Source organism: Artemia franciscana, chromosome 12, assembly GCF_032884065.1.
Source record: "Artemia franciscana chromosome 12, ASM3288406v1, whole genome shotgun sequence".
In the NCBI taxonomy this organism is placed as follows: Eukaryota; Metazoa; Arthropoda; class Branchiopoda; order Anostraca; family Artemiidae; genus Artemia; species Artemia franciscana.
This window is the reverse complement of record NC_088874.1, coordinates 40,648,306-40,668,693: the sequence shown is the minus strand read 5'-3', so window position 1 is coordinate 40,668,693 and position 20,388 is coordinate 40,648,306. Positions and strand designations below refer to the sequence as shown.

At 33.8% G+C, this 20,388-nt stretch overlaps 1 protein-coding gene across 3 annotated transcripts in view; it reads left to right on the top strand.

Annotated features, from left to right (window-relative positions):
* LOC136034128 (importin-4-like) overlaps positions 1–20,388 on the top strand; it is a 113,382-nt gene that overhangs the window by 70,919 nt on the left and 22,075 nt on the right. For all 3 annotated transcript variants that reach the window (XM_065715289.1, XM_065715290.1, XM_065715288.1), the window contains exons 12-14: positions 6,622–6,874; positions 10,855–11,062; positions 17,292–17,581. In XM_065715289.1, the coding sequence (XP_065571361.1) occupies positions 6,622–6,874; positions 10,855–11,062; positions 17,292–17,581 (751 nt within the window). The remainder of the gene's footprint in view (positions 1–6,621; positions 6,875–10,854; positions 11,063–17,291; positions 17,582–20,388) is intronic.

The following is a 20,388-nucleotide window of genomic DNA, read 5'->3' as shown; positions in this document are numbered from 1 at the left end:
ATGATAATGGGCGTTAGACCTCTCACGAAGTAGGGGAGAGGGGGGCGAAACCGTACGTTTTTGAGTTTTTGACCCCTATAAGATGTTCTTCTAAAGATACAAACTTTGTTTTTACATGAACAGAAAGCTTAAATATTCATCTTTCTTAGGATTTTTTTTCAATGACTTCCATCAAGTCGTTTCTCAGTGAGACCCAAAAACACATGACGTCTTAAAGTGTCCGAAGTTGCCCCTACCGTGGGGCGACTTCGGACACATGAGGGGCATTTTCGGACATCTATTAGTTAACGATTCAAACAGTGCATTCAAATAATATAAAAGTAGCAGAATTAACTGGAAAATCAAAAGAACTCTAAAGGTATTTCACATTATTATTTTATGGCATAGCGAGACAAGTCACACCCAAATACAAGGCCTTTGACTGCCTGATCGCCCTGTCCCTCTTGCAGCAAAAGGAGTAGGCAACTTCATAATTATATCATCAAAATCAGTTTCAGCACAATCGGGCCATTCTGGGAAGATGAACTTTTGACTTGATTTGCGGAGGTAGTTTATTTTAGCTAATCTGCCACTCACTTCTTCAATCTCACAAACATAGTGTTGCAATCTTTGATGTTTGAAATTTCATGTTTTTGATGTTTTGATGTTCAAAAAATTGATGTTTATCAGGGTTTTTTTCGCCATAAACCTCACAAGCACAAATTTCCAGGAGAAAATTCTTCGTCAGTCTGAAGTTCACTGATACTTCCAATGTCTGCCTGATGGCATGTTTGAATGGTGCGTAAACCGAAACATCAAGGGGCTGAATGCGATGAGAGCAATGGAGAGGAAAGGTCAGAAGATGAGTGCCATTATCTTTGCACAAGGATACTACTTCAATTGAAATATGTCTTTCATGATTGTCGAACAAGAGCAAAACAGGATTCTCTTTGCTATGTTTAACTTCTTTCTGGAAGTGCTACAATGAACAAACGAAATTTTCCGAGGTCATCCATCCACTGCGATGGGCTAAGCCAATGCATCCTGGTGGTCCATCTTGATACATTCTCTCAGGAGCCTTGACTCTTGAAAAAACAAACACTGATGGAATAGTCTGACCAGTTGCAGACACAAAGCACAGCATTGTGGTATTTTCCCCTCTTTCTGCTGACACATTCTGTGCCACCTGTTTTGCCCCCTTTTTAGCAATCACCTCTGGAGCCTGAAAAACTGTGGGTACTCCTGTTTCGTCGCAGTTCCAAATCCTACCAGGACCAAATTGTAACTTGCTATACAGTCCCTGAAGGTTACGAAAGAAGGCACCAATTACAGTGGCATTGAAGCCGGCAGCACAAGCCTGGCTTGTATTTTCCGGTTTTCTGATGGACAAAGTGGCATTACGCTTCATAAATACTTTAAACCAGTCAAATCCTGCTCCTTCATTCAGCTCCCAACTTGGTGGGAATTTGAGCTTCAGAGTTGTTGCCCATTGGTAGGCTAACTTTCTCGTTGCATTTGGATTTAGTCCGTGTTTCAATATTGAGCAGTTTTCGAGGTATATAGCAAGATCTCTCTCTTGTTTGGGAGTAAAAACGAACTTGGAACTCTCCCGAACACTATCATTATCATTGTTTGCACTTGAACTACCCTTCTCAAGATCTTGCATTCTACTCTTGTAGCGTTTCACGGCATCCACAACGGTAGACTTCTTCAAAGAAAATTCTTCCGTGGCTGATCAGAAAGATGAATTCTCATTTAAGACTTGTCTCACAGCACGCTTCAATAATTATGGATCTGGGGGGCCACCCCCTTTTCGAATATAGGTGCTACACATCTGTAAAATCAAAATCTAAAAAGGTCAAGCACGGAGAGAGAAATGTCCCAAAGTTTTGTGAGCTGATTTTCTTTGAGAAAACATACTTCAAAAATAGTTCTTTGCCTGGGTGTCTGGATTGATGAATAACAGATTTTAATATATATTTTGTTGTGGGATTCTCGTGCTGGGGTGACCTCCTCTGTTAACTTGTATCTTGTATGTTTTTTTTATGACGAGATGTTGTGTTTTTTCTATGCATGTATACTGTCCCAGCCTTACGAGCTCTGCTCTCTATTGGGGCATAATATTGTTTTTGTTTTTTGAAAGTTGAATTTAATAAGTTCCTATTCCTAGTCTATAATAAAATTGAAATATTTGGTAATTTCCTAGCCCTAGCTACTTCCAATTCCAGACTCGGAGATACTTACATCCGCAAGGGGTGAAACCGGACACCTCGAAATGTGTCCGGAGTCGCCCCCAAAAAACTGTCCGGAGTCACCCCTTATTGGCGCCATTTTTAAAATTTACCTTTTTTTGGAAACCGCCAGACATTTCTTGATGAAAATTACGAGGAAAATACCGGAAACATACCTCTTATGATCCTTCTAACTTACGAACCTGTAGCTAAAATAGCTTGGAAAATATTTGACGAGGACTATAGGTGTCAAGATTTCCAGAGAGTATATAAAAACTTCTTTACCTCTTATCTCAGTTGTCTTTGGCATCAAGTATTCAAAACTGCCGCCTAATGTGCGCTACAGGAATGGCATCTAGCAGCGATTTTCTGAATGTATTAGTTCAAAGACTTTGGACGAGAGGTCCAACGGACGGTTTCGCCCCCGTATGGTTTCGCCCCCCTCTCCCCTACTTCTAAAAGTACGGACACTCATAAACACTCTAAAAACATTCATACATTAAAAATCAGAGTATAAATTGCGAAATCCAGCTACGGGCATTAGATTAAAATTACCATATACTGACATCATCGAATCCCCATTCCCTATTCTACAAATTACTATATACTGACATCATCGAATCCCCATTTCCTATTCTACAAATGTCTATATACTGACACCATCGAATCCCCATTCCCCATTCTTGAAATTACTATATACTGACATCATCGAATCCCCACTCCCTATTCTACAAATTAATATATACTGACATCATCGAGTCTCCATTCCCTATTCTGCAAATAACTATATACTGGTATCATCAAATCTCCTTTCCCTATTCTACAAAATGGTCTGTTTGTAAAGTTCTGTAGGACACATATTTGGTGAAATCTCGAATGGTAATTACCCAGCCCTACAGATGAACAGTTAAAAAAAGACGGGTTTATCAGAGAAAAATAGAATAGCCGCAAAATAATTGAAGGAAAAAATGCTATAATTTCAATTTCTTTTTTTAACTGTTCGTCTGTAGGGCTGGGTAATTACCCAGCGAAATACCCAGTGAAATTCGAGATTTCACCAAATATGCCTCCTACAGAACTTTACAATGTGAATCCAGCATTATCCTCAACAACTAAATTAAAATCCTTCTTAAATTAAAAAAAAATAACAAACAAACAAACGTCCCGCATTAAAAGTAAATTTTCCCTAACGGTAAAACAACGCACACCCTAAACAACTAAGAAAAAAAGGAAAAAAAATGGTTCAAATATATCCAAATATGATCCAAATAAAATAAGTGGTCTGTTGATTTGAATTAAAATCAAGTATTTGTGGCCATCAATCCATGGCTAATTGTAGAAAAAGCCAAGACATGTAGTCCGAGGGAGTGAGAGGCAAAACCCAGCATAAGCCCTTTTTAGGATTATAAAAAAATGATGTCATTTCACTTATTGATAGATAAGTCTGTCATCCGTCCGTGCATACATCATTCCTAGGGCAGACCTAAGGTAGATAGTCATAGAACTAAGGGATGAAAGATCGGATTTATTCTGGGTTGACGAGCGACGGATACTGTCGACTGGACTTGTGTGCAAAATGGCTATTAGAACTAAACTTGTCTAGAGCAAGGGAGATCTCTCTTCAATACGATAGATCTCATCCCTAGCAAAAAGAGATCACTGGCTTGCAGTGCATTTAATCTAAAGCCGGCCAAAGTTGAAAAAAGCCCAATTGCTTCAAAAATGATAAATCTGACGCAAGTTTTTGAACTTTGGCATGGGCATGTAAAAATCTTCCCTGTTTGCAAAGCAGTTCTACATGTAAACTCGGGCGAGAGGGAAACCTGTAGATTGTTTATAAACGTTAATATCTTATTAAAACAAGATTACTTATTACATGTAAAGTGTACATTATATAAATAGTATGTTAAAAATTAAATCGTATTGATAAAATTAATAACTTGTTTTCATTTCCATAAGGTCTCGACACTATGAAAATACGCAAATCTAGAAAAGTGATTATCTTTTATGGATTTGAAAAATTGTTTTAACCCTCTCTCCCCTCCTCAAACTTTGTTTTCTTTATCTGGATCGATTTGAATGCACAATCAAATCTCTTATAGCCAACCACACACGTTATTTGAGTCTATTTTTGTTTTTATTTGATTGTGTAGTTGGCTTACAGCCAATCGTTGTCTTTTTAACCAACCACTTGATCCCTCCCCCCTTCTGTTTTTAACATCATTGGAGGCATTACCACTTTCTTGTTAACTCTTGAGAAGTCAGGGTTTTTCATACTGTTTTTGTTTTTATTTGATTGTGTAGTTGGCTGAGAGTTAAATGGTTGCGGCCAATCGTTACGATCCCCCCTTCTGTTTTTTAGCTCCATTGGAGGCATTATCATTTTATCGTTAACTTTTATTGAAATCAAGGTTTTTCACTACTTTGGCGGATTTTGGCAGTTTTATTCTGTTTTATAAGCTCGCAAGAACAACTGGAATTACTTCTATTTTCCCTGACAAGTGAAGCACGGCCGATTTTTGATGTTTTATCTCAGTTCAAATATAACAATTCTATGAATAAGTTCCATTCTTCTTGTTATAAATTACTTTACCCCAAAACTACCATGGTCGTACTGGAATTTCAGGCCCCGTCCAACTCCAGTTTTCTTACCAGAAATAAATAAAGTAAAGTCCATCAGTCATTTCGGTGTTATTGATGGATCAATGATTGTGTAATATCTCCTAGTCTTATCAGAGGTAACGCTCTAGCGTGGTCCATAGTAAAGAGCTGTATCTCTTTCACGTATTATTGTCATTTTTTTACTCATCCCCTTGGTCTAAAAGGAGTGGTCGCAGAAATTTGATAGAGGGTTCATTCGATTTAAAATTGAAATGACTGTTCTTGGGTCATTTCAAGAGTCAAAATTCATTGGAACGCAAGTATCCCCTCTCCCGTTTCGTTTTTTGCTTCCCGCCCCAAGCCCTCCCCCATACCCTCTCCATGATATAAAAAATTAGACATCCATTTTGTTCAAAATAGTCGAAATGTCCAATAAATATGCCTCCGTGGAAGACATGATTTCCACTGCCGCTGTTGCGTGGGCAGTAAATTATATATCTTTCAAATTGCTTACAAATTGTTTTTATAGTAAAAATGTAGGGCTTGTTTGATATTTTGTGTCCGATTGGCTCAAAATTGTCAGGGATCGTACCTTGGGCCAAATGGATTACACGTGTTGTGGGGAAGGGGAGGGTGCTAGAAGCCTGGAAATAGTCTGAAAAAAACTGTTCTTCCTGATGAGTGTGAAACCTGCAGTCAAGGCCGTTATGGCCAAGGGGGCCCAACATATATATATATATATATATATATATATATGTATATATATATATATATATATATATATATATATATATATATATATATATATATATATATATATATATATATAATTATTTAGGAGTACGACCTTCCTGAACTGGGTAAAAAACTTTCTATTCTACCTTCTCGAAATGAAAAATAGATATTATTTTCAGAAAAGATTGAAATTTATGGGTTAAGTAGGATCTTATATACAGTAACAGCTTTAATCTGGAGGCATGAGCCCCACTTCATCCCACCCTGAAAAAGGGACCCAAAATTAGCTAAATATTTTCTGTGATCCGCTTGAAACACATCCCTAACTCCTTTGGTGATGGAACCCAAAATGGTCGAAAAAATTCCGTTGGATTTTCTTGAAACTTTCAAGAATCGTTGCCTTGGCTAAAGAAACAAAGCGGTTTGTTGAGAGGAAGAATGGTATTACAGAGGCCCAGGAATGGACTAAAGATCTTGCTGTTTCTTATTAGTTCGAAACTTACAGACCTAAGTTACCAGGCCAAGGAGAACTTCATTTAAGAAAGAAAAATTGGGGATGCAGTCCTCCAATAAACTAGAGTCTAAAACGATTCAAAAGCCTTTTCTTCAGACGACTGGAAATTTAAACCCCTAAGTTCATGGGCCTAGAGAACCCTCGCGTGCAAGAAAGTTAGATTAGGGCACGGACCCGCAAAAACTGGGACCAGAAAAGTTTTCATGGATTGGGTTGATATTTATATTTTACATTCCTTGGGTCTATCAACAATAAATAAGTGGAACCAAAGACTGAGCAGAAATTAAAATGAATAATCACACGGAACATAAGATAAAAGATATTTGTAAAGGTAAATTGAAACTTTAAATTGATTTTTTTTCGATTGAAACTTTAATTGAAACTTTAATTTAAATTGAAATTTTAATTAGGAGTGGTATTCTATTCACCTTTAATAATTTGATAGAAATGAAATTATTTAGGCGAGTTAATTTATTTGTCTGAATAATTCACCAGATCATGTAATTATGAATAATTGATCTAATGAAATTAATCAACAAATTTGTCTTATTTGTTCACTAGGTTTAGATGACGATGACAGTGACGCTGAAGAAATTGATCTTGAGCTTATTAATGATGATGATGATGAAACTGACGACAAAGATAGTGGAGTTGATGGACTTAATGTAGAGAACTCTTATCTTGAAGAAAAAGAACAGGCCTTGTATGGTCTTGGTGAAGTTGCATTAAATACAAAAAGCGCCTTTTTGCCATATATGGAGAAGAGCTTTGATGAGGTTTTCAGAATGGCTGATTATCCGCACGAAGATATAAGGTTTTTTTTACCTTTTTTGTTGTTCTTTTCCTTGATTTTTCATTTTTCTCATATTTTTCTTTTTTTCCATTTTTTCAAAAAGTTTTTGAATTCACAATAACTAAGTTGGTTAGCTAAACTTGTGACGATGTATCAAATGACAGTATTTTATCAGGGTGACTTTGTGTTTAATGAGCTTCTGACATTTAAGTTAATGTAAGTTGTACTTTAAGTCAATATAAGCTGTACAGAACAACTCTGGAGACTGCGGGTCAGACTCGACTTTCGTATGGCCACCTTCCTCGAGGAGTGGCAACCCTTGAGGCAAATATAGTCATGAAAATTGCATAGGGATATACTGTGTTTGCCTCAGCCGATTTTGGGCTTCGTTGGCCTCACTCAATTTTAATGTAGTGAACTGCTGATAATATTTTAATGTTATCTATTGTAATATTTTAGAATATTTTAATTTTAATATTAGTTGTAATATTTTATGACCAAAGATCATATTGACTATAGCTGGATTATCTAACCTAAAGAACTCCATTTTTTATTACTATTATAATTTGCAAATCCTGGTCTTGCCTTCCCCTCCCCTTCGTAAAATTGTTTGCCTTATTTTTTACCGATCACGAAGCAACACATACTAACCTTTCAACGCTTATTTATTTTGATTCAAATTTGGTTTTATGACTCTCCAGTATATTACTATATTTTTTTTGCCTTTTTTCAGTATTTTCACTGAGGCGTCCTATTTATTAATCATCTTCTACTTCTTGCTAAATTGACAACTTGGTTTTCTAAATGTCTTACACCTAATTTTTTCTTATTCTTATTTTTACATATAATTTCTTGCTTGCTTCTTAATTTTTTACTTGTGTTTTAGTCGCTTATTTACTTACTTGTATTGTTTCTTACCTACATGTTTTCACTTGTTTATTTATTCTAATATTCACTTGGTTTTTAATTATTTCTGAATGTACACATAAAGACTGTTCATACTAGTTTAACTTACGACTTTGTGTTACGCTATGTATTCTTACGGAAAATATTTCGTCAGTAACGTAGTCATTGTCAGGTAGACTTGGTCTTACCTACAATTTTACGTTTCATAAATTGAAGTTAGCTTATGGTAAAGTTCAATAGACCAGCAACAAGGTTTATTGTCTGGATGAGTGATTAATAGGCTTTGAAAATAAATTGATAAACTCCTCCTAAAAACCGCTGCTTGCTTAATTAGAGCTTAAATCTCTATTCTCTCTATTCAGAGCTTGAATGTGAATCTCCATGTTTTCAAGGTTTGAATGATTTGCTAATGATGATTGTGGTGGTCTTAATCGGTGATCATATGATGGTTATATGGATTTTTACGCCAGCCTAGTGTGAAAGGACTTGTTTAAGTGTCAAAGACTGTACTCAGAGATGTAAAATTTTGTAGCGAGCCAACTGTCGTTATTGAACATTTAAAACCTATGTGGAGGAGAATGTCTCTGCAGGTGGCCTTTTAGGAGGGTTCATTCGTGTAGTTTTAGCTTAAGACGGACTCAGAAAAATGATGTTTTTTAATAGTAGCTAAACTCAGTAAACCAACAATGACAGAAAAGGAAAATAGTCTTCCTTTCTCTCTTGTTTTTTTTTTTTTTTTTTTTTTTTTTTTTTTTTTTTTTTTTTTTTTTTTTTTTTTTTTTTTTTTTTTTTTATGTTGTGTGTTTATTTCTGTGCTTGTGCTGTTGCATTGGTGATTCCTTTTTTTATCATAATACAGGTTTGCAAAGTGCTGAGGCAAAGCAACTGAACAGGTCTAATCTTATTTCTGAGGGACTCCAAAACGCTCTTGGCCTTTTAAGAGAAAGCGCATCAATACATAAAAAAGTCACGTGATTGTCATGCTGTTTTATTTATGAACTCTTTGATTTTTACATAATGTAACTTATCCATTTATAGAAAATTTCGCTCTTGTAAAAGCCGCTTAAATCTGCAAGAGCCAGGGTCCTGTGTAATTCCACCGTCTAAGCATTCTAGGTCTTTAGGTCATGGTCTTTAGTCTGTGTTTTTTAAATCTTTCTTCTTATGTGTGAATGTATGTGTGAGATTTGTTGTCTTGTATGTGTGTGCTGGTGTCAGTTTAAGTGTATCTTTTAACCAAGTTTGTGTGTTTTGAAATTTTGTAATTTTAAGTCAGTCAAACCCATTTACACTCGCTAGAGAACCTATCTGGTCGACAAGTCAATGGTTTACTCGTTAATTGATGATTCGAAATGCCCCTAGCTTTGAAACATTGACGGTCCTAACCGGAATTATAATGACAAGTAACTTTTTGGTATTCGAAATGGCATGACAAGTAACTTGTAACAAATGACAAGTAACTAATTTATCATTCGAAATGGCCCTAGCCTTGAAACATTGACAGTCCTAACCGGAGTTATAATGACAAGTAACTTTTTAATACCTGTCATTTACTCAATAAAAAAGAGAATAGGTTATCAAGATTTTGGGTTGAAAACTCAAACTCACAACTAACAAGTTACTTGGACTTAAAGTGGGCAAACAATAGATAGTGTTGTTCCTTAAATAGTTCCTGATAGTGTTGCGATGGTGAAATTTTAATTTGTACCAAATAAAACTTTCATTTACTTGATTCGGGATAACCCAATTTATACTGGGTCGTAAGATTGCCAAGGATTGTCCTTTTCGGCCAACCGCATAAAGCTAAATGGACAGCAGGTCGTCCGCGGTTGGGGTAGGATGATGTCATAAAGAAAGATTTAAAGGAAATGGAAACTTTCTGGGAGAGTGTAAAGAAGGAGGCTTTAAATAGAATGGGATGAAGGAGGAGCGCTTGCAGGTGTGTTGGCCTCAGGCGGCTTGGTGCTGCGGTGAGTTGGTAGTAGTAGTAGTAGTATTTCAGTTTGTATTGCAGTTGACCCAGTTTAACTGTAATAATAGGTAACTTTTTCAATACTTGTCATTAAATTAATGCTGAAAATAGTGTTTTTTACAAATACAAAATAGAAGTGACTTTGGTTAGAAAATCCTGTAGGTCTTTTTCGGATCAACGATTTTTACTGGGATTTATGTATAATTGGCTAATTTTAAAATGTAATTGTTTATAGTTAAAGCATATGTTTAAAAAGTTATTGAAGTTTGACTGCCCAGTGGGCCAGTTAGCGACTTGAACCTTTCATTAGGTTTAACCAATACAGTGGCGTTTGACTGCCAACTAATGACCTTGGACGCCCATTTGAGGTAATATTCAAATGTTCAGATCGCCCAGAACACTCTAAACACTAATACGCCAAACGCTGGCTGCACACGATCACTAATAATAAGCTACTATGTCCTACTTGTATAAAATAGCAGCTGTCTCGGTTCCTTGCAAAGTCAAATGCAAGGTCAGTGTTTTTTTTTTTTTTTTTTTTTTTTTTTTTTTTTTTTTTTTTTTTTTTTTTTTTTTTTTTTCTAAGTTTCTGGGTTGTGATGCGACGGTGAAATTTTGATTTTTACCAAATTCAGATCTTAAAATACGGCGTCCCCTCCTCCCCGCCCCCCCCAAAAAAAAATTCGGATACCAAAGTTTCATCTCTTGCTCTTTCTAATTGTATTAATAATTACTATCACAACCTCTGAAAATTATAAAATAAAAGTATAAAAATATACACTCACACAAAAACTAAAATTAAAAGGAAAAAAAATAAAATGTTGACTTCGTGCTTTACTATAACATTTTGTTTGTCTACAGTTTGTTCCCAGGCTAATGGATGAATTCAGCTGAATCTTGCCATGTGCCCTCCTTCCCCTACCAGTTCAACACCAAAGCAGTGGGTTGGCTTTCGGGAACGAGATGGAGCTAGTTATATACATGGCCAAAACTCCCAGATACTTCATGATTTTGAACATTTTCCTATAGTTTTTGTTGATTTCCTTGTTTTATTCCTTACGGCGAATCCCCCTCCCTCCAAAATAAATATGAACCTGCTTGAATTGGCAATTGATTTTTACAGGATAGCAGCAGTATCGGCTTTAGCCAATTTGATTGTCTGTTTGGCAAAAAGTGAGCCGGTCGCACCAGAAGAACTTCAGAAAAGGCTGATGCAAGTTGTTCCAAAATTGGCTGAAATTATCCAGACGGATGACGATACGGAGGTTGTTAGCGCTGCTCTTCAATCCTTTTTAGAAATACTTACTGATGTCGGCAGTGCTGCCTTACAGGTGAGTTGAGACCAGGGTTGCCGCCGATGTTGATTTCATTATACGGAGATTTTTATCACTCCCTTATTATTTGTTAATGTAGGTTTTCGGTTCAAATTTTACAAAGAAGACTTTGTTGCTGTTTTGGTAGACATTTTCAGGGTATTTCTGGTGTTTAAGAGTGCTTTTTATGACCATGGGTATAGAAAAAACAAATTATTTCACTTTGAAAAGGATTTTCAAGGAAATCGATATTAAATTTCTATGTGAATTTCTTTTCGTAGACGAAAAAAGGGATTGAAAGCAATGGTAATTTTGGTAGATTCAAAAAAAAAGAAGAGGTTGATTTTTCGTATTGTCACGGTTTACTTAACTTGCTTTCTCTGTCCCCAAAATTTGGAATGCAGTCCTGAATTTAGGAAAAAGTTGAAAAAAAAACATCAAAAACGTGATTCTGGTACTCATGTCAATAATTGGACATTATCTCCCTGTTTTAAATTTGATGAAAGAAATTTCTCAATGTAGAAAAAAAATTAAAACAAAGCATCGAATTTAAGCATTCCAAAAAATTTGGAATGCTTAGTTCGGCCCCATCCTCTCTGCTGATCAAAATTTCTGGCGCCAAAGTTGTGTACAGCTTTGCTTTACATAAAATTTTAATATTCGGATATATTTGAATCTCAAAAATGCTTAATTATCCTGCAATTTAGTCAAAATTTAGCGATAATAATTAACTCACGATAAAAGTATTTGGACAAGCGTTCTTGCCTTTAAGGTATTTTAGATTGGAGCAGAGACGACAAAGAAAACAAAGACTTCATCATAAAAACCGATGCAAATTTCTTATCTCGCCACTGGATCTATCAGCGTTGTCAAACAGTTCGTGGTAACGAACGGAGCGACCCGGCTCAATAGTAACCGAAATTCTAAAAGCCGAAATTCTAAAAGCCGGAATTCTTATACCAATAGTTACATCAATAGAATCGTATTTTATTGCTGATTTTTAATATATAAGTTTCACCAAGTTTAGTCTTACCCATCAAAAGTTACGGGCCTGAGAAAATTTTTCTTATTTTAGAAAATAGAGAGAAACACCCCTTAAAAGTCATATAATCTTAACAAAAATCAACATCAGATTCAGCGTGTCAGAGAACCCTACAGTATAAGTTTCAAGCTCCTATCTATAAAAATGTGGAATTTTGTTATTGTTTTTTGCCACAGACAAAAGATATAATGGTGTTTTTTTTTTTTTTTTTTTTTTTTTTTTTTTTTTTTTTTTTTTTTTTTTTTTTTTTCACGGGTGATTGTATCAACCCAGTGGTCCTTGAATTTCGCGAAAGCATGTGGAATTTTGCATTTTTTGCCAGAAGACAAATCACGGATGCGTGGTTATTTGTTTTTTTGTTTGTTGTTTTCTTTCCCAGGGGTGATCGTATCGACTCAGTGGTCCTTGAATTTCGCGAAAGCACTCATTCTAACGGTAATCAAAACTTCTAGTGCTCTTTTTAAGTGACGAAAAAGAAATTGGAGGGCAACTAGGCCCCCTCCCACGCTTATTTTTACCCAAAGTCATCGGATCAAAATTTCGAGATAGCCATTTTGTTCAGCATTGTCCAAAAATCACATAACTATGTCTTTGAGGAAGACTTAATCCCCCACAGTCTCCGGGTGAAGTGCTCTAAGTTATGAACTTTGTCCATTGTTTACATATGGTATTGCTTATTGGGAAGTATACAGACGTTTTCAGTTAGGATTTTTCTGGTGGTAGGGGTTGTGAAGAGTGGGAGGTTACGTGGGAAGATATTTCCATGGAAAAATTTATCATGGGGGCAGAGAATTTCCATGAAGGGGGCGAAGAATTTTCCACCATTATTTAGAAGAACGATGAGAAATTCAATAAAAAAAAATGTTGTTTCAACTGAAAGTAAGGTGCAACATTAAAAATTAAAACGGACAAAAATTATTACGTATATGAGGATGTTCGTTCCTTCCTCAATACCTCCCTCTTTACGCTAAAGTATTTTTATTAATTTCAAAAGAACTCTTTATTCTAATTGAACGGTCTTTGTGATTCAGGGGTCATTCGTAAAGAATTGGTACGAAATTCGAACTTTAACGTAAAGAGCGAGGTATTGACGAGGTGGCGAACCCCCTCATTTACTTAATAAAAATTTACGAATATAGAAGTTCGTTACGTAAGATAATTCGTAAGTTACATGTATTTATTACTAATAAAAACGTTCTTGAAGAAAATTAAAAGTTCTAGTGGCCTTTTTAAGTGACCAAAAAAATTGGAGGGCAACCAGACCCTCCCCCGCACTCCTTTTTCTCAAAATCGATCAGGACTTTACGAATGCCATTAAGCCCAAACAAGAAGAATTAATATGCAAATTTCGTTTTAATTATTCTTGTACGGTAAGCCAAAATGAAAACCATCATTAATTCAAAAACGTTCAGAAATTAAATAAAAAAAAACAAGTTTTTTAACTGAAAGTAAGGAGCGACATTAAAACTTAAAACGGACAGAAATTATTCCGTATATGACAGGGGCTGTCCCCTCCTCAACGCCCCGCTCTTTGCGCTAAAGTTTGACTTTTTCTCACACTCTACTTTGAAAAACAATGAAAAATTTAAGCGTAAAGAGCGAGGCGTTGAGGAGGGGACAACCCCTTTCATATACGGAATAATTTATGTTCGTTCTTAATTCGTTCGTTTTAATGTCGCTTCTTACTTTCAGTTAAGAAAAAGTTCTTTTTTTTTAATTTAATGTATTAAACAATTATGTTGGCACAACTTACACAATTTAAGACCAAAAAGAGTTAAATAAATATTAAAAAAAAACTTTGATAAAACCACGTTTTAAAAATGAACTAAAAAGGGGAAATAAATTTTTTGCTTCTAAAGAATACTTTAATATAACACTTCAAAATGCTCTTTATATTTTCAATGCTGTTTAAACTCTTTTGCTCAAACTTGTAAAAATTTTCTAGAAATTTAAACATTGTGCGCATTTATATCAATATATATTATTTATATTAATAATATTATAATATCAATAATATTATTTATATCAATAAAGCACTGTGACTTTCATAAAATTCACTAAATTGTGCTTGCATGATAAATAGTTCTATATCAATAAGTAGTTGACTGAAAATGTATACCACGTCTAAATTTTCAGATATTTTTTTACAAGTTTGAGCGAAAGAGTTCACAGCATTCAAAATATTGAGAAAATTTCGAAGTACTTATATCAAAATCATTCTTTAGAACCGAAATTTTTTTCCCCTTTTTAGTTCATTTGTAAAACGTGGTTTTTAAAAAAGTTTTTTCATAAAGTATTTATTTTATTTGTAAGTTAAGATATTCTTTTCCAATTTCGGAGTTAATAAAGGAAAGACGTTTTTCTCTTTTAAAAAAGAAACAAAAACCATTTTTTATCTTCTGTTTTGTCGATTGTAGACCACATCAAATAGACCACTTCTATCGTCTTTTCAAAATGAATGTGTAAAATTCAGTGCAAAACGTATATATAAACATATATTATTTTATTAGTTAATAAAATAACACTTCTAAAGTTCTTTTTTCGTTTTTTTTGTGCTCAATAATTGAGATTCCATAAGATGAATACCAGTCGAGAGGAATGATTATCATGAATTAAAAAAAAAGCAGAATGGAACGTTTTTGTTTTCTTTTTAAATAATGAAGATAATGGAAACTAGTTTTTTAGTTGAATAAGTGAGGAGTGGTCCAAAACTTAAATATAGGTGCCGCAGACAAATAAAAATGAAATAATAATAATAATTTATTTCTTATCCACAAAAACACTGTAAAAATATTAAAACACTGAGTAAAAACAATGAAATACACAAAAAAAATGCAAAACATCCAAAAAATAAAAAATAATGACTATGGAAATTTTTTTGCATTCCATAAACACAAAAAATTAAGTAGACATACACACACACAAACGAACTAAAAAAAAAACAACATTAAAGACAAATAAAAATGAAATCTGATAGTTTGAATTGCTTAAGTGGAAAGTCACCTTAATGTATGTCTAAAAAATAGTAAGGAAAATTTTGAAATCAATATAAAAAAAATGTTTAAGTAGTAGTGAGTGCCAAAGTAGAAAGAAAAATGTGGTTGAACAATCGGCAAAAAATAAGTTGAAAATAAATGGCACCAAACAGGTTAAGAAGGTTTGGCTTTCTTTTCAAGGTGTAGTTGTTTTTAGGAATAATCGTGAATTTCTTCAAAATCTACAGACCAAAAGTGTTGTCAAATTTAATTAATCAGTTTAACAAATTAACTAACTAATTAATTTTGCTTATTTACTTTAATTGGCAACGCTTACGAGAATAAGGTGCTCTCCTAACAATGTGAAAAAAGAAACAAAAAGAGAAATCTGGGAAATTTGTGTTTTTCTCGTAGGAGTAGACTGAAGGTGGGTGTAAAGGGTGAAATTTTTTGTTTAATTTTGATGTCCCTGCTCTTTTCAGGAAAAAAGAGAGGGGGAGGGGGGACTAGAACTTATAAAAAAGGAATATTGATTTGAAGTAAACGACTCGAAAAATAACGTGCAAATAAACGTTCAAACGGAATTATCGATGGAACTTCGAAGTTAATTAACGTAAGTTAATTTAAAGTATGAAGTCGAGACCTGAAGTCGACAAAAATGTAAATTATTCTGTTTTTAAATTAAGAGTGCTTTACGGTGGATATGCAAGCAGTTTCTTACCTCTTGAGGTAATAGAATAGTTTTGAATAATAATCCCTCAAAATGAGAGCTGTGGCCACAAAAGCATGAGCAGACGTTCAAAACATGAGACAATATATGTCAAATGAGACATATATGTCAACATGAGTCAACATATATGTCAAATGAGACATATATGTCATATATGTCAATATATGTCAATGACAATATATGTCAAATGAGACAATATATGTCATGAGACAATAATATATCAAATATATTATAATAATATATTATAATAATATAAATATATATAAATAATGTAATATATCAATATATAAAATATAAATTATCTCAAATGAGAGATTAAAAGAAAAACAAAAAAAAACTCTGTCAATCACCTCTGTCCTCAATTTTGAACACTCAATTGTCTTTTCTACTTCACTGAAAACGTAAAAATATGACCCAATTTGTTTTTGTTTTAGTTTTTTTTAACTTTTATATCCACGTGAATAGTCTGATTTAAAGAACACACACACACACACAAAAAAAAAAATCATTTTTCAAAGTTTAGTTTATTCAAAGAAGACGTTAGTTTAAATTATAATATATTTTGGCACTGAAGGTTATTAAGGTTATGTTCTATGCTTCAATTATTTCTACTATTGTCATACCGACCTTCAAAATTAAACCAGTTTGTTCTGCCTTTTTGTAAAGTTTTGTTTTCAACCGACTCACGTCTTTGAGGCCCTACTTTGCATATGTAGTTATGGAGGAACAGAAACCGTTGGTAACAGATCATAAGTTTGAAAATGAAATGCACTTGAATTCAAATTTTCAAAGCAGTTTTTCTTTTACTTAATAAAAAAACTTTATGAGAACAAATTAACTTTTGTTTTTTGTATTACACCCCTCTAATTCCGACTGTTTTGCGTTTGCGCTCCTAGGATAGAAAATGGACCTGTTCCCTGTGTGCAAAAGCATTCCTGGAATGGAAATCTCCCCAGCCCTCGGACTGGTGTTGGCCATCCAGCCTTTGCTCCTTACAGACTCTTTTATTGATCATAATCTCCACTAGTCTAAGTAAGAGCTACTTCACAAAATATGGACCTTAGTGTTAAAATATAACAAAATCTTATATTTACTAATTGTGGATGAATATAACACAGTATGAATTTTAAAACAAGACATCCATCCCAAAATGATACCTTTCAAGACTGGATTTCTTCATTTTTGTCATAAGTTGTATTTTTCATACAGCTTTTGAACATGCTATGGATAGTCAATACAAAATTTTTGAAACCATTGCAGAGTAACTATTGACAATAATTAACAATAATTGACAATAATTAACAATAATTGACAATAATTGACTATAATTGACTATGATTAACAATAATTAACAATAATTGACAATAATTAACAATAATTCACAATAATACTGTAAGATCAAAAATTGTAACTCGCTACCCTGAAGACCTAGACAATATTTTAGCATGTAAAATATTTTTGGTTTTAATGTATTCGCATGAATTTGTTATTTACTTTCAGGCTCCAGGCCACAAAGAGGCCACCATCAATTGCATAGAGAGTGTTATGAAGAAAAAAACCGTTTGTCAGAGTGAGAGCAAGTGTGAAGATATGGAAGATGAGGAACCCGAAGAGGAGGATGAACACGACTCGGAATTTGCTGAGGCTCTAATAGAGAATGCTGGTGACTTGATGCCTGCTTTGGCTGATGCAATGGATCAGTATGAATTCTCTCCTTATTTTAAGCAGCTGCTGCCTCTGTTTTTAAATTTGACAAAAAAGAGCTGCACTGTTGCAGAACGAGCTTTTAGGTAAACAACTTTTAATTTTTTGGCTTTGTTTTCTCTGCTCTCTATTTTTTAATTAAAAATAACTAAACAAATTTTTATTGTTAAAACACCAAGGACATCAAAAGACATTTTTGCCCCGCCTCGAAATTAGGTTTATTTAATCCTCAAAACCGGGATTTCGTATTATTTTTGTTTTAGTTGTTATACAGCTACTAACATTTTTCTTTTTGTGCAAATTCTCTCCTTGATTGCCACACCGAGTCGTAAAAATAAACAAGTGTACTTTGGTGCTGTGTATGCAAAAAGCAAAACGGAACCACCGTACCGGCCAAATATAGTTAAATATTCAAACAATCTTTTATTTAGATTTTTTTTAGTTGCTTATACAACTACTAACATCTGTGTTTTTGTGCATTTTCTCTCTTTGATTGCCACACCTAGTCGTGAAGATAAATAAGCGGAAAATTTTGCTCTGTCAACAAAACAGAACAAACATACCGGCCAAATATAGTTAAATCTTCAAATAATCTTTTATTTCAATTTTTTTAGTTGTTATACAGCTATTTACATCTTTATTTTTGCGCAAATTCTCTCCTAGATTCCCACACCGAGTCATGAAGATAGATAAGCGGAATTTTTTGCTGTGTATGTAAAAAAGCAAAACGGAACAACTCTACCGGCTAAATATAGTTAAAATCTTCAAGTAATCTATTGGGCTGTATAACCGCTTATTATTGAACAAATATAGGCTAGTGAGAATGTGTCAAAATTAAGTAAGAAAAGGGATGTTTTTCGAGTCAGAAGAAAAAAACGAATCCTGTTTGTATGTCAATTGTCAACTAAAGGGATCAATAAAAGGAAATAGGGTAGCCTATTTGGTCTCTCTAAAAATAGTCAATTAACTAATACTTTATAGTATTTAATCTTGAAGAATTTTTGCAATAAACATTGCTAATAAGAAGGAAACATTAATCCCTAACTTCCCTTCATTTGGATTAAACCTGAATACAGGTGTTGCAGGATTATATACGGTTTATTATGGCAGAAAATCTTTCCCCTTTAAAGTAACCGGTTCCTTTTTTTTCTTTTTTTTTTAAATTAGTATCTTGGGATTTTCTGGCCTAAAGAAACGATTTAGATAGGTTACTAGTTTGACAAAATTTGTTCAGAGCCTTAATTGTGGAAACAGAGTTATTGCGTAAATGATGTTGCACGCCTGTGAGACTGCTCTTGAGTATATCCTAACATGATAATTCTGTTAGATAAAGACTGCTAAGCTACTAAAGCATACCTTAGATTTTTAGCTGTTCAATAAATTGCGCGTTATTTTTGAGTTCCTGTTTGAAACGAGATGTCAGGGTTATATTCTTGAAAAGTTTCAATCTTTGTAATCAGATATCATTAGTCTACTTCAAAATGTAAGGGTCAAGGGAAGCACAATTACGCCACTAATAAGCATACCAGCTTAAAATCAACTAGCCTACTTAACTTGCCAAATTTCCCAAAGTCTATTTTTTGCCCAACTGATTTTGGCTTAAAATTTTAACAACTTGTTTTTTTGTTGTTGTTTTTTAATCCAGTTCCTTTTTAACCCTGCGAATTAATGGCAGTGTGTGGCTTTTACTACGGCTATTAGAGAAATCTGCACTTTCTAGGGCTACCTGATGATAAATGGTTTCCTCTTTTTCTTCTCATTTTTCATACACGTTCTTTGTTTTCAAACTTGACGCCTGTGTTAAAACTACGTACCTGAATCGAACTTTCCAGGTTTTTCCTAATGGTTTTTAAGATGTTCCGTAAGTTTTTACGTAACCAATTTGAAGAATCTTACTTTATATTTAGGGTTCTGGTATTTGAAGATTATTAAGTGATATTCTAATGGGAGAAACTTGTAACTGTTGGATTTTGATGTAAAACTTTATATAATTTGATATAAATTTGAAAGTGTCAGCCAGAAATAGTTACCAACACTATCTAGTGTTTCGTGTTTCTTGGCATTTTGCCCAAGCTTTGCAATCCTGTTTCTTTCAAAAACTGAAATCAAAAACTTATTACTACATTAATTTTGCCAACTACATTAACTACACAGATTTGATGTTAAATACAATTTTTATTTTATAATTATAAAGTTATTTATATCAAATCACGGTGATTTGATATAAAAACATTGGGATTATGAACTACTAGTGTCACAATCACACTAGTGTCTGGCAACTTCGTTAAAAAGTTAGAAAAATTAGGAAAATATTGAATATTTGATATGGTCGATCCCGTAGCGCTACAAGATTACAGCTGAGATTTCTCTGTAAGTGATATAATCAAACAATTTTTTTCAAGAACTGTTTCAAGGCAAAATCGGTCTTACATTTTGAAGTAGACTAACGGTAGTTGGTGTTAGTTATCCTCCCTCCCCCAAAAAAAAGAAATGCGTTTTTCTACCACTTTTTTTTAATTAGGTTTCTAACTTTTAGCTGAGATTTCAATGCTATCTACTTTTATTTAGAAACTGTTTTTTTTTATATTAGAAAGTTATCTTTCAATTAATCAATTGTGAAAAAAGATTATGACAAAGAAGTTGAAAAATTTTCATATTGAGGCTCACTGGAAGTTAGAAATTTTGAGCATTGAAAGCATTTTCTTAAGCCTGAGGCACTCACACTTACTACGTGGTGACAAGTAGAACAATATGGAAATTTTGTATAAGACAGTGGATAAAGCTTTAAATGAACATTTCGGCCCTAGGTCCAATGGCTGTTATCAGCACAACACAAGCAAAAATATAAAAAAGAAACACATTAAAATGCTAGCTTTAAAACTTTTTTTTTTAT